This window comes from Argiope bruennichi, chromosome 9 (genome assembly GCF_947563725.1).
Source record: "Argiope bruennichi chromosome 9, qqArgBrue1.1, whole genome shotgun sequence".
NCBI classification, from domain to species: Eukaryota; Metazoa; Arthropoda; class Arachnida; order Araneae; family Araneidae; genus Argiope; species Argiope bruennichi.
Window position 1 is genome coordinate 81842327 of NC_079159.1, and position 16686 is coordinate 81859012.

The 16686-nt window shown below is 27.2% G+C and overlaps 1 protein-coding gene across 1 annotated transcript in view; it reads right to left on the reverse strand.

Moving 5' to 3' along the window:
• The window catches only part of LOC129984349 (metalloprotease TIKI2-like), a 229573-nt gene that overhangs the window by 11230 nt on the left and 201657 nt on the right, over positions 1-16686 (reverse strand). Inside the window, exon 5 of the mRNA XM_056094216.1 lies at positions 2153-2246. Within this exon, the coding sequence (XP_055950191.1) occupies positions 2153-2246 (94 nt within the window). The remainder of the gene's footprint in view (positions 1-2152; positions 2247-16686) is intronic.

Below are 16686 nucleotides of genomic sequence, written 5' to 3' on the forward strand. Positions count from 1 at the left end.
GCATGTGTGTAATGAGTTATGAGTCTCTTATAGATTGTGTTGTTACAGACGATACTAAATATAATTTTGGCAAGTTTCAATTAGATAATAGTTAATAGAAAAACATATTTAGAAAGTTAAGATATCACAATTAAAGCACCAGTACTGAATATAAGCTGATACTGAATTTAAGTTTCATGCTATGGATTAAGGAAGTGTAAAAAAATGTATCTATTCTTTATTTAAAATTATTCATTTAAGATTTAAAGAAATATAAACTATCAAAAGTAATTTCTCTCGAAGATTCCAACACAATGATTTTTTTGAAGCCTAGCAAAACTGCGATTAAAAATATTTTATGATATGCTATTCCAATTCATTGAAATAACACGTAAATTCCTTTCTAAACTAAAAAGTTCTTTTCTTTTCTTTTAATCAACAGAAATATTTCTATATCTGCAAATAAAAGGAATTCATATGTAACAGATAACAGGAAATGTTATATTGCATTTTTTTATCCTATCTTATTAAGATATATTTTTGGCAAATTTCAATTAGATAATAGTTAATAGAAAAACATATTTAGAAAGTAAATATATCACAGTTAAAGCACCAGTACTGAATATAAGGGGATATCGAATTTTAGTTTCTGGCTATGGAATAAAGAAGTGTAGAAAAAAATGTATCTATTCTTTATTTAATGTTATTAATTAAAGATTTAAAGAAATATAAACTATCAAAAGTAATTTCTCTCGAAGATTCCAACACAATGATTTTTTTGAAGCCTAGCAAAACTGCGATTAAAAATATTTTTGAATATAAGGGAATATCGAATTTTAGTTTCTGGCTATGGAAAAAAGAAGTGTAGAAAAAAATGTATCTATTCTTTATTTAATGTTATTAATTAAAGATTTAAAGAAATATAAACTATCAAAAGTAATTTCTCTCGAAGATTCCAACACAATGATTTTTTTGAAGCCTAGCAAAACTGCGATTAAAAATATTTTATGATATGCTATTCCAATTCATTGAAATAACACGTAAATTCCTTTCTAAACTAAAAAGTTCTTTTCTTTTCTTTTAATCAACAGAAATATTTCTATATCTGCAAATAAAAGGAATTCATATGTAACAGATAACAGGAAATGTTATATTGCATTTTTTTAATCCTATTTTATTAAGATATAGTCATTTGGATTCTTTATAATTTTACCATTTTGGAATATTTTTTTTCTAATGAGGATTTGTTTAAACACGTTTTAAGTATATGCATTATTTTTTGGGATTTCTAAAAAAAAATTATATTTATTTAAAGCTTTGCTATCTATTGAAGAAATAAATAAAAAGAAATGTTATGATACGTTTCGACCCTTTCCTATTAAATTATATAATTTGTTTCCTATTAAGTTATGTTGTTTGTTGTTATTTGTTTTCTTTACAATTTCTCTATTTTGATGTACTTTCTTTTTATAATGAGGATTCATTTAAGCACGTTTTAAGCATACGCATCATTGGCATTTCAGGCATTTTATTATATTTATTTAAAGCTTCACTATTTATTGAAGAAATACTTTCTCAATAAATCATAATGCCGGATTGGAAAAAAAAGTTTTAAATACTCTGAAATAAAAAGAAAAATAAAGTTTTGCAACATAAAGAAGTAAACAATCGAATAAATTAATTGAAATAGATGCCGTATCTGAAGTAAAGAATCAGGAATTCCAGGAAATAAAATAACAGCTATTAATTAACATATATCAGAACTATGTGCATTATATGAACGGCATTTCTCCTTCCAGTAAACTTTCAAAACGTGTTGATAATAAAACAAAATTAATATTAAAAATATTAATTGGTACTTAACAAATACAAAAGAGAGCACGGAGAAAAAGAATAAATAGAAAATATAATGAATATAAACAAAATTCCGAAAAAAATAATTCAATAATTCTTGAAAATTATATTATTCAATCCAGTATTCATTTTTTAAATATTAATACATCATGGCGATTTTTGTATATATATTATACATAATATTAATGAATAAATACTTGGGACAAAAAGGTTAAATCAACCAGCCAATTTATTTGAAACATTTAGAAGGATATTCTTTTTATGTTAAACCAACTAGGCATTTTAAATAGAGTTATAAATTATACTCTAATATTTATACCTTTTTTCAATTTCAGTATAAACTGATACATGCTCCACTTCGAATCCATGGTCCTGTACGAAGTCCAGAATTGTGTTATTACCGAGGAAATGGCCTGCAAAGAGCGAAACGTTTTTTATAACAAGATGAAAGATGTAATCAATACAGAATTTTTTTATCTTAATTCAAAAGCCAAATAATTTAATAAAATAGTTTTCTAAAATAATATCTATAAGAATTGATAGCAAGTTTTCAAAAAAATATTGATGCAGATTTTGTGTTTCAATAATGTAATCAAATTTCAATATATATACATAAAAGTAAAATAATTTAAATCCAAATGGTTTGAATTTTATTTATTGATTATCCCCCCCCCCTTTACACAAAATATTCAATAATTTCGAAAAACATTTTTTTTAAAGAAATAGTTTTCCAAATCTTAGTAGGAAATTGTTGATTTACAGAATATAGATTCCTGTATCATCTGATTATATTACATGAAACCATTTTAAATCCTTAATAATAATCGACTTGCTTTTATTTAAATATGGATATTGTACATGTATATATTCTTATTCAGTAAATTAATTTTATTTCAATTTTGTTCATTCTTAAATTAAAAAACATGAAAAACACACACAAAAAATGCTTAAAATTTCCAATTTTATTAACTATATTCGTGCATTTTCATCAGTTTCAGTCAATGAAATTGTTAAAACAAAATTGAAATGAAGTAGAAATCATTATTTCTTAGTTCTAATTTGTTATTTTTTAAATTATTATTTCTCCAACAACCAACAGATCCAAAAAGAATCATGATTTTAACAATGATGCTCTATGAAATTTCAAATAGAAACATCCAGTTAATAGTATTAATGAAAATATATGTTTTTGAAACTATATTTTATCCAAACAAATGTCTCAATAAAAATATTCTAAATAAATCATATGATAATTTTACATAGTGCATTTATTAAAATTTTGAAACTTCCACGACCTTTCTTATATTTAAGTTTCTTATCTTTTCATATGATCTTTACTCTTTCTGTAGATTAGAGCGGCAGATCTAGAGGAAACAAAATTATCATAAATAAAATTTGAAAGACGGAAATGTGTTCATAATTTCTTAGAAAATTTAAAAAGCAATTAGTTGTATTTTTATTGGAAACTACTTCAAAGAAGATAAAACAAAATTTTCTCATTTTTTTCATGACTTATTCCCAAAATAATATTACATAAAGTTAATTTTCATGCCATCATATTTGCTTTTTTTAAATTTTCCTTTTATTAATATTGTTTATTTACCATGTAATTTCTTTTTGAATTTGATATTTTTTAAACATAAGTCTTAGCAATATATTTCATTATTGCAATAAATCCTTTTTCATAATTTCATGTGCAATGTGCAATTAGATAACTGGATAGTTAAGTTTCTATTGGTATTATGTAGTCATGGAGATCTGACTCTATTAGGAAGGAATGCAAAACAAGCGGAAGAAATATAAAGCTATTTAAATAACATGACATTAATGTTGTCACAATATGTTTCCCAAAAATATTTTGTTGAAGAAATCATGAAAGGCAAGGTATGAATTTGGAAATCGGATGACATAAAACACGAACAATTCTTCCGGAAGGCTAACTGGTGGCCAAATTTGACTAGTAAAGACAACCGTTATTTTGATAATCGAACATTCAGTAATTTGAAACAATTAAAAAGATTCCATGAAATAACATGATTGCCAAAGGTATATTCAAATAAATTCTCTTTTCTATTTATTGACAGATTTACAAATGGTTCTTCATAAATCCATACATTAATCTTTCAGACACCACTGTTTTTCTTTCATCCAAAAAAAATTCTAGGAATTTTTCAAAACAAGAAGTAAATATTTCGACTTCTAGAAGAAGTTTAGTTGGAATAAATTTGAATAGTACATACAGATAAACAAAATGGTACTTCTCTTTTCAGAAAAAAAATGGAGTTTATTTCCATTCGTGTGATAGAGCTTCAGACTGATCTATATTATAGCTATGAGAAAAAGTATAATAATAAGAATTTCTATCCTAATTTAATTATTTTTGGGCAGAGAAGGTTTTTCTTCTATATTTTTATACGAATGGAATGAGTAAGAACACGAATGCATCTGAAAAAAACAGATTGAAGACTGACTATACTTACGAAGCATACTTTGTGACTAATCTAACGAGAAAACTAAAATTCGGTGTTTTTGCAAATAAAGCATGAGCAAGAAAATAAATTGTCATCTTCATCTAATGCATAAACTCTAAAGACGTATGTCCCATCATCGGTGGTGGCCCTAAGCAATATGGTATCGCCATCACATTACTCCTAGAGAAAGAAAGAATCAGCATACTGAATCAGGAATTTTTATTCGCCGTACTCTTTAAAAGGTCAAAAAACAAAGAAGTAGCAGATATTTTCAGTGATTCTCCCCAAATAGCATTGATATGTAAAATGCTTAAATAACCTGTGGCTGTATTTTATAATACTAGTACCATGGTGGAGTACGTGATATAACTTCATTACACTGTGGCTCTTTTTAATTCAAAATAGTACATGAATGATGGACCCGTTAACCAGACAAAACCACCAATATAATACATAACAGAGAAAAGAGAAGCAGCACACTTAATAGAAAGGTATTATATTATATTTATGTTTACATATATTTAAGCATATTTTAACAGATGAGTGGCCGAAGAGAAGAAGCTTTTGTGTTTTAATTGCGATTTATTTCATCCCTAAATGCATAATTTATACATATAAAAAGCGATAAGACATATATCTATTACATCGAGCCATAAGAGTAAAAGAGGCAGATGTTATTCCTTTCAGTGATTTTACTATGACATTTTGATAGGGATTACTTTGATACATGTAGTCTTAAGAAAGGGACTCTTAGATATCTTTAAAAGAATGTTGGGAAGTGAAGGGTTTCTTATCATTTCACTTGGTGCGTGAGAAAATATTAAGTTTCGCAGATTTATAGGGCGCGTGTAGAATTAATTAAATAAAAAAGTGGGAATTAGATCAGGAAATAAGAGAACATTTTAGAATAAAGTTATAAACTAATTTAATATTAAAATATAGGAAATTAATTAAAATTTAAATTAAATTAAGAGATATCATTACATGTACGTATATTGTGCAACATATTTTTTTCATTACATGAATTGATAAGTAAAACAATTATAAAAATGCCCCAGACATTCCAATAATGTTCCAAAAAATGATACTTCTAATGAAGAGTAAGCAAAAATAAACCACATATAATGATTTGCAAACACAAAATAAAAAAAAAAGATGTTTCTGGTTTATAAACTCTAATCTTAAACGCCATCCTTTATTTTCTCCATTTTTCAATCGAAAAATCAATGCAGCTTTTTATAATATCTCCTGACAGCATCTCTGAACTTGTATCGAAATGTGTCATCTTTGCATAGAGCCATCTATTTTTTAAGGGCATCTTATTTCCTAGCAGGAGACATGCTAAAGAAACAGAATTCAATATTCTTTATAAAAGACTCTCTTTTTTATTAGAATTTATCTGAAAATCCGTCGAAAACACACTCATATATGCCATGTTCCATCTCAAATTTCAATATCTTATTCTAAAAATCTTAGACATTAATTCAAACATTGTAAGCTCTAAGTAAAAGATCCATTGCAAAGAACTTGTATCTTCTTTTCTGAATCCAGAGAGGTTTGACTACTTTGAATCAATAAGCATTTATGCACTTGATACAAAGAATAGTAATAGTATTGAATAGTAATATTTTCTATTCAACAGTATTCTATTTAATAATATATAATAAAAATAGTAATATTTTCTTTCTCGAAGTATTTTCAAAATTTTGAATTTGATATTGCATGAAGCAAGGATTACACAGTTTGGTTATTTGTACATATTTAAAATAAGTAGTGAGCTTCTAAAAGAAGTATCAGAAAGAATATTTCTATTTGCCAGTAGATTTGTTGAAATAGGATTTCATCAAAGAAAATAGAGACTTTTGCACGTTGTTATAGAGAAATCTTTAAAAATTATTGTCCAAGAGGTTTTCTATGAAACAAAAGATAAAGAAAAGGTTTTGCAGAAGTGTGTAATAATTTTTTTTTTTTAAATATGCCTGATTATCAGTCATTTTTTTTTATTCATTGTATAAAAAAATTGAAAACAAAGATAAATTACCTGAATGATTTTCATTAGTTTCCAACAATCGTTTCAAAAATACTTACATTTTAAATAATTTTAGGAATGTTAATTAACTTACACATTGTTGGACATCTATTTTAATTAATGGTAAATCTCTCTTATTTTAAGAATTGTATTTACTTCAAAAGGGTTATCAAGAAACTAGAAAAAAAAATATTTTCAATAGTTACGCCTATTGTGCATAATTATTCAAAATTTTTAAAGATTGTATACTCACCACATTATATGTATTCTGTTTTAGCCCTTTCAGGGGCCGTGGGAAGTATGCTTCCCACCAAATTTTTCAGTTTTTGAATGAAATTATGTAGACTGGCCCAGGTTCTGACAAATTTTGCGATTAAACAAAAACTTAGACGTTTCAGTTCCTCATCTCACATACAATGGTGTATTTTGATTTGTTTCTTAATTACTAATTAACCATATTAATAAATTAATCAATTTAATTTATTTAATAAGCTAAATGAATCACTTTACTTAAGCCAATATTAATACTAAAATTATTTTAATATACCATGACTAGAAAAAAAATGGCCTTTTAAAGGTTAAGCAAGAACAATGGCATATAAGCTACATTATGTGAATAAAAACAAAATAAATCATAACGATAAAAGATTGTCATTATATAATAGACCTCATGTTGTATCTCAGATCAAGAGATTTGTTTTTCATTTGTGATGCCATTTTAATTTATTTCCGAGACAATTTATAAATATGTAGTTTCGATATTTCTTAATAAATTATAATTATTATAATTGCTTTCATACAAATATTTTACAGACGTTTGCTGAAAAAAATGTCTGGACATTTTGATCCAAAATTTGAAAAAAAATAGCAACAGCCAAACAGATTTTACTCAATATTTTTTTAGAGAATACATTCGTCATATTAAAGATATTTTTCCTGAGAAATTGCAATGGTATATAAGTAACATGTGAATAACAAACACATTTTTTCAACTATATTATATAGCAACTATATAATATTGCATATCTCAGATCGCATGCCCTATTTTTAATCTACAATGTCTTCATCTGCAATTTTCATCGTTTGATACATGAAGCATGTTTATTTTGGGAAAACTTATTTCATTTAAACTTTGTTGAAAGGGCATCTCATTTTCGTGCCAAATATTTATATTTCCATAATGGTATTCTCTAGACGTCATCATGAAATTAGAAAAAAGAACTAGGAATGTTCATGCCGTTTGCAGACATAATTTATAATTTTTAAAGGGAATTTATTCAACATATTACATATATTTTCCCTTAAGCAATCACAATAAATACAAATTAAAGTAAATAAATAAAAAATATATATAAAGCATAGGAAAAATGATTGCAACTATTAGTATGGAGAATTCCGATGTTGGATGGTTGTTTTCAACCGTAAGATTTCGGCGATTGAAGCCAAAATGAATGAACATATATTAAACAGCATATCTCAGATTACATACTCTATTTTTAATATAAGATGTCTTATATGCAACTCTTATCGTTTAATAACGTAAATTAAGTTTATTTGGATACAAGTTTTTTATTTAAATTACATTCATATTGCCTATGGAAATATAAAAGCTACCAAAAAAAGCGGAAACGGTCTTCCTGAATCTTTCACCTATACTTTTAAATAAAGATTCTATCTTTTTGTCTCCACATAAAATTGTGGGACTTGACAGACACCGGATACCTAGAGTGACACTGGTGAACAGTAGTTATGAAATATAGACCTATAGGATGAATCTAGCATTTTTACTGAATCTATTACGATAACACGTATTTTGGACGTTTTTTACTGGCCGAATGGCACCAAAACTTGTCACAAAACTACAGCTGTAACAAACCGAATTTCATCGATTTAAATTTTGGGTTTATGATTGATTTAGTTTACATCTTGCGAAAGTACAGACTGAAAAGTAATCAACTGTTTGATGAATTTAGTTCAAATGTTAAAAGTGTCGATTTTTGAGACACTACAAATGTGTACTAAATTTTACAGGCCGGTATAGCCTGGTTCGTAGAGCGTTGGATTCGCGTCCCTTGAGTTGCGAGTTCGAACCCAGCCGGCCGCAGACTCACTGCGTGTGTGGTGGCTGGAGCACGTATAAATCTATCGTGGTCACAAATCATCCATGTCTAAAGTAATACCACTGGGGGTACCTGGATCCGGTAGTACTGGTCATTCTCTGATTCAGGTCTAAATTGCGATCTGTGGATGAGTGAATGAAATGCATGAATGAAGTCCACCCCGTAAAAAGGGCTGTGACGTGTGTGTAGCTAAGTCGTACGCTTAGCCCTAGATAGAGCTATTGAAAAAACAAGAGAAGCACACTTGGTTTAAAATCACTGACTTCTAAAGTCAGTGGTGTTGCCTATGACAAGTGCCATTAGAAACAACACCATCTAAATTTTATTGTCCTGGCCTTCTATGTTTTGTAGTTATTAAATTCGTTTGTACTCGAACAGCTTGATAGACAGACTTCCTGAGGATTGATTTCTTTCAAAATTTGATAAATATCAAATATCCAATTTTATTGTAATTCCATATACCAAATACCAGCAATCTTGCTCAAAGCGTTTGGGAGTTAACTTGTTCATAGGCACATGTAGGGCCAGAAATGTGTTTTTCGGACTCAGTTACATCTAAAACGTAGAGATTCGTCAAAATCTCCATTTCGAATCTTTGACGATCACGGAAAGTGAAGCATAAAACTGCTTTTTACTCCTCGGTATTTTCAAAAAGAAAGAGACAAAAAACCTAAACAATCCAGTGATTGTGAAATCTATAAATAGAAGTGTCAATATCTTCAACAAGTGACCAGGGCCGACTTCTGAGTGAACTCAGGACAGCTGGAATATGTCATTAATCAGCCAGTTTTCACACCACATCGAAGAAAGGAGCTCTACTTTCCAAAGAATCATTTATCATGGTTTCGTTCATACCTGAGTGCTGCCAACGGATTGGAATAGAAGGATCCAAGCTAAAGATACTTTATTTTTTATTTCTACATCCTTTAAGAGTTTTCTAAAGCAAATAAGACCCCTACAAACAGTGAAAAATTTGGAAAAAATGAACACTTAACTGGGGAGGGGAAAATTTGGGACTTAACTAGGGAGGTGCGGTCTACGAGACCGCATATTATTTACACACAAATTAAATTTTCTACCGAAAATATTAGTACGAAAATCAGTCAATATATTCTACATATATTTTTACTGATATGTAAATAAATATGTTTTAGAAATTTTTCAAAATATATTACCATTGAAAAAAGTCATTTCGTTTGAACATACATTTTCTTCGCAAATTAAATGTTACAACAAATAATATTCTTGAAAAAAACATATTACTTTTTACTTTTTAAATCATATTTATTTTTCCATAATTCAAAAGTATATAAAAAACAATATAATGTGAAATTCAACAATTATAACGGGAAAAAAATGCAATGTGTAAAATGGACATTTTTTTTATCGACATCACTTCAACGCAGTTGAAAGCACCATTTTTGAGGGCATTGTAAACATACAGATTAAGTACTAATATAAAAACCAGCCTCTAAATTCTGTAAATATTTCGCTTGATATATTAATATATTTTCGAAATTTTTCAAAATACATTATTACTATAAAAAGTAATTACATTTGAGCATACGTACAGAATCATTCGAACTTTCATCGAAAAAATCCGTACAATTATCATCATCATTAAAATCACTTTCTGCTTCATTTAAAAGTCCCTTAAGCTCTGCTTCATAACGAGGATCAACAGGTTGCATGATATTTCGAGGATCAAGTTTTAGAGTCATTTGCTAAGCCTTGTATAATAGTAGAACATTAAAAGGGAGGTGTGGTCTCACAAACGTCGCGCAAAGAAATAGATGAAATAATTTTAAAAGCATTCGTAGAAACCGATTTAAAAAAAGCACGTGTAGTGAAGCTCAGGAAACAAGAAGCTACAAGGTCAATCTATTCGAGTGAGATAAAATAGAATAGGGATGAGCGAAAGTCCATCTTTAGAGGTCTGAGAGAGCACCTCCCAGTTAAATGTTAAAAGTTCAATTGTTTGAAGAATATTTCTTTATACATATTATTTTTCTTTTATTGTGCTACTTGACATCAATAGATATGGTTATAGTTGATTGCCAGCAGTTTAGATCTTTATAATAAATTAATATAAAAGTTTTCCCGTTAAGTAGAAAATGCTAGTATATAAAGAAAAGGAAATAATCCGTTAAATATTAGCCTTGTTTCAAACGACTTGCCATACGACATACCACTTTCAGGACATTTGGGCAACCAGGAGATTTACAGTCGGATTTCTAATCTATTGTATTTCGATTACAATATATATTATGTCCGGGCAGAACTCTTCTATATACATAGATACATGTATATACAAAACTTTTAAAAATTCATTATTTTATTATTTTTCCCTGTTGTGAAATTGTAGCAAGCATTAACATTTTCTTTCATTTTTTAAATAAAGAATATCGTTAAAATTACACCTAGAAAATAATTAAAATATTTCCATTCATGTTTTAATACAATATTTAAAGTCATAATCTAAATTGGCTTTAAAATCTAATTTGAAAATGTAATAAATGGTTTGAAGAAATGATATGATGACCATGAATGCTATCTAACTCATTCTCGATTCTCAAATATACTGCATAAATCTCCCCGTTAATTTTTTGCTCAAGCGGGGATTAAATTGAAATAAAAACAGGTATAATTTTAGGGCATTTTAAACAGTTTGATGTACTTCTTATAATTTTATAGCGAGTTTAAGGATGCCAGCATATTGCAGTTGTTGCTTTCCCTGGTTTTCTGCAATAAACAACATAAGTAATAAGTTTTAGAATAATAATTTTTCAATGGATAATTTTGTAAAGAAATACAGCAAAAAAAAGGAATATTGAAAAATAATTATATTCATAAATAATTGTTTTAAAATTCTCTTCGTCTACTCAGATCCTGAATACGAGTTATTTATGGAAAAATAAAGTAATAGTAGATGTCATACTAAAAATAAAATAGCCAACATTTTCTCCCTTATGTTAAAACTAGAAGTTACAGAAAATTTAATAAACAAATATTATATTTTCTTATAAATGGTCTAAAAAATGAAATTTAATTTAAAGCCAAATATCATTCAGGGAGATTTAAATATTTCATTCAATCTTAAAGAATAAATATTGCTTTTCAAATAAAACTTTAATTAGCGCGGTTATATCTTTTTCTGCTCTTTTTAATATTCATTATTTTCACATTTAAAATAATTTTTGAAAGACATAACGGACATTACAAGAATTCTAGATTGAAATATTGAAATCCAGAATTTTGATTTTTGAATAATTAGGCTACAGTCGATTATTGATATTTTATGTAGTCAATCTTGCCATTGCTTACAAAAATAAAAATACATTATTGATACTTACCACATCTTCTATTTGAGTTTCATATAAAAACATACAAACAAAGTTGATTTTACACGAAAATTCTGAATCCATGATTCATCATCATTTCAAGTCCAATTATCTTTAGATAAGGTCTCATATAAAGAAAAGCTTGAATGAAATTAAAAGCTTTAAGGGATTAATAAAGTTGATAATAAATCACATTTCATGCCGAACATCACGATACGTGATGTATCGTGATGATTCGTGATGTATCCCAGCATGCATTATGGATTTAATGATATCTATGACTGAAATAAAATCTAAACAATCACTCTAAAAATAAGACATTTGAAGTCATTCTGATTATTAAGGAAGGATCAACCAAAACTAGAAATAAAAGTATTTTAGTTTAGAAGAAACAATGAATGGGGGGGGGGAAGTCCCTGAATCTGTTTAATAACACATAGTTACTAAACAAGTGGAGAAAGCAAATTTCCTGAACTGCCTTACTATACTCAACAATAAATTAATGATTCTTTTTTTGTTCAAAGTGCATTTGTAAAAGTAAAAAATTTTTAAGACTTTGTAACTCAAGCTTTCAATCTGTGCTTCACGATGCTCCATCAAAAGAAAAATATAACAGACGCCATGTCAGTTCTTCCTCCCTGATTAAAAAACAAGCGATCATATTCTATATATATATTTAAAGAAAGCAAACATCTTTCAGAAGAACCATTGATGTTTCTTGTTTATTTTACTATCTTAGAAGTACGGAGAAAAGTTGCATTGAAAAAATGTAACCTTTTCAATGATCAAAAGATGAATAAGGTTGTTTTTTTTAATAATTTTTCCATGGTGGAAATCTTACTATGAATATGAAAGGAGATTGTTCTGGTTTTGAAAGAAGAAAGCTGACGTGCTGAAGTAAATTCAAAGATCACACTTCAAAAATATAAAAGCTATTTTCTATTATGTGCTCATATTTATGTCATCAGCAAATTTATATTTACAAAAGAGAAACAATATATTAAAGCATTGTTAAGTGTACACAAAAGTATAGTATAAAACGTAAGCAACGTCAATAACAAATTAATTAATTTTGAATTATTATTTGAAAATGTAAATATTAACATAAATTAATTTTTTATTAGCAAAACATTTTGTCTTCATCACATTGAGACATTCTTTCTCAACATTCTAATTTCTTCGTAAAATCCCTTTTTCATTTGTAATTTAAATATATTTATTGAAAAACAAAAGAATAAATTTACAAAATGAATGATTTTTATTTATCTTTACGATAAAGTTCATGAAAACTATTGTATCAGTATTCTGTTGTTGAATGTATCTTTCTTGTTTAAACAGTAAAAAGTTTGTTTTTCTCTTTTTTTTATAGCTACAACACCAACGGCTTTTTTATTTTCAATCACCTTTGAATTTATTTATCTGATTGATGCTTGAATTGACAAGTAAATTTTTAACTATATCTCATAAATGTTCTAAAATTAATAAAACTAAAATATAAAATTAAAAATGCATTAAAAATAACAGTATACGCTACTCTAAGCATTTCTTTACTAGTCGTAAATATGGAAATGGAGGTACTAAAAGGAATTTCGATTATCAAATTTATCATATTATTGCTCCATTTGGAAGATAAGGATATGCCATTCAAATTTTTATCAGTTTTACTTGTATTTGAAAAAGGAAGCCAAGACTTAGAAAATGAAATACTGTATCTGAAAAGAATGTATTTTTAATTTAAATATTAAATGTAATAGTACGCTGACTCAATATAAATTTCGATTTTATATTAATTTACACATACGTATAATAATAAGTATTAAGTACGTAAATTACTTCTATTCATTTAATAAAATGTGATTGAGGAGTTTTGGGTTAAATTGCGTAAAAAAATGTTTAATATCCTCAGAACACACGTGAATATAAATACAATTTCTGAAACAATTAAAAGCGATGTAGTAAAATATTTTAAATTTTATATCGAAATTAATGAAAATACTGTACATGAACAATTATAGTATTTGGAATTTTAATGTGGTATATAGATGTTTCATTAATAATATTCTTCAATGTGACTGAACAAATTTTACAATCAAATTTCAATTAATTTTTAATAAAAAAATCTATTTGAAGGCTTTGGAAATCTTTTTCTTAATGACCAACTATAATAAAAGAAAGTTACAAAGTTAGAGAATTTTTGAATTAAATTTAATCATGTTTATTGGAATTAATAGACAGTATACTAAAATACAAATATTATCAAGTTAAAAATCTACATTTTGAAGAAGAAGGAATTAAAGGTAGGAGAAAACATCATAATAGACAATTTTTTTTATCTTTAACATTTATAGCTGATCTGAATCGTACATATTACTAAATGAAATCAATTCAGTTTCATTTCAATTTACTATAGTATTAAAATACTTGAAAATCAATAGTAATAACAAAATTATTATAATCATTTTTGCACAACGGTATTTTTTTTCTGAAATAATTCAATCTATGGAACAAATCTACATTTTGGCCAAATGCTTTCTTTTCTAAAACCGAATAATAAATGAATTTCTCGTAACTGAATTTTTTTAATTATTTAAAATTTAATCCGGTCGATAACATACAAAAGAATCTTCAATCCTCGCAGTCAATATTCGTATCGTAAAAAATACGAAAATTAAAATGTGAAATATGAAAAATACGAAAATTGAAATTATTCTTTCATTTCCAAGTTTAATATGTAGAGTGGAATTGCCTTTTCATATTGATTAAAACAATTATTTTCGGCAATTTTTAATTTACTGTTTAATAATGGAACTAGATACTCAAAAATTGGGCGAATTAATACTTTAAAAAGTTTATTAGATTTATAAAATTTAATGCATAAAAAAGTAAATAAAAGCATTACCAATATTGGCAATGTAAAACGAATATAAAATGTTGCAAAGGTTTGCAGTTTCCAAAATTAGAAAATGTGATGAATTTTTTTTTAATAATCTTAAATTATTAAAGTTCTTAAGTGGATTATATTTGGAACCTTGAGATTATAATCCAAGTGGATTATACTTGAAATCTTGAGTATAATCCACTTAACCTTAAAGGAGACTGAAACAACGCAGTGTTGGGAAAACTTTAAGTTTTTCTGATAACATTGTCGTATAAAATGATTTATTGCAGATCATTAAAAAAATCAACGAATACAACAATCATCACCGGAAACAAATTTGCTGTTTTGAAGTATTATTTAGAAATAAATGTTTTAGTAAACGGAAAATATTACTTATTTAAAATACTTATTTTTCTTCCTTTCCATAAAACTATGTATATTTGTTATAATCTTAATAATAGGATGAATTACAAAAGAAAGAGAATGCATTAGAACGAAATTTAAAAACTGATCCAACAAGAATTGTTCGTATAAGAACTGTTAAATTGTTTATAACATAAAAATGTATATGTTATAATTATATCAAGTACCAATAAATGACATCGTAATTTAATAAAGTCCCACGAGTAGTCACTGAACCAAGCGTTCGAAGATGGGAATTTGTACCAAGAATTCATTTTTTTTTCAAATATATATTATCATATATATATCCTTTCTCAATATTAAAGAAGAAACAAAAACTATTAAATAAATCATTAAGGTAATAAATTTTAGTTAAAATAGTAAAATTAGGAAAAAATAGCAACTTTTTGTCCTTTTATTTATTTATTTTTTCCAGAAATGAGTTTTTGTTTTCGTGTTCGGTACTTGTCGGTTGCAACGGCGATCAAAAAACGCCAAGAAAAAATGTCGCCAACTTGGCGATTGCAATCGTCAAACTGATATATTTAACTATATAATATATAACGTGATTATATAACTTAATATTTGGTACTTGAATATATTTTTTTATAATTTGGCGATTTCTTTTTCTTGGCGCTTTTTGGTCGCCATTAAAACCTAATTGCACCTAATTTCCTTCTTAAAAGTGCTGATTTAATCAGTATGAACCTTAAAATCACCAATATCTTCCAGTTCACAATTCAGTGCATTGAACCCAAATCCGTGTCAAACAATCCCTTTAGCGAATGTTTCGCTAATTATTGCCCACAAAACAGTAAATTTTACAGTTGCTGAAACGGACTTCATTACCGACCTAACATGTTGGCTTAATGTACCCCTAGCTGAACCGCGGCGTCCATTAACAAATGTAATTGTCCACCCACAGGAATGTCCCATTTACTGCCCAATGGCAGGAAATTTAATTGAATATTATTGGAGATTAACAGCTGGAATCGCTGGATGCTACGATCACTAATTACTAAAATGTGTGGTGGAATATAGTTAAATGCATAATTAGAATGTTTTGATGAACTATGTTGAAAGATGACTGCTTTGATTTCAGTTATTGGATAAGAAATTTTTTAGCTGCAAATATATTGTTCAGATTTAAACTGAAGTTTATCAGTATATGGGTACTGTTTATTTCAGGATGGTATGATTTAGTTTTTTGAGTTTTAAGACAATTAAAAGATATTTTTGATAAGATAATTGTTTTGGAAGATATTAACATTAATTTATGTAGACAAATCATAGCAGTTATCCATTAGGCAAGGGGTAAGTCTATTTTTGTGCTCAATTAAGCTTTCTGTTTGAAACCTCTTTCTTGTTCTTGTTTTATTTTTATATCCTCTTTCCTCGAACTTTATGGACTTTTTAGTGACACGACGTGCACACTCTAGAACATGTCTTGTTCTTCTTTCATTTACACCTCCATTAATTACCAAAGTTAAGCTTTGAATTCAATGCAGCTGTAAAAGCATTCAATGAAACAGTATGAAATTCGTATAATAGTTTCTTTATATTTGACTGTTGCTATACGAAAACAAGTAATAAGAACGATTTCTGTGCTACC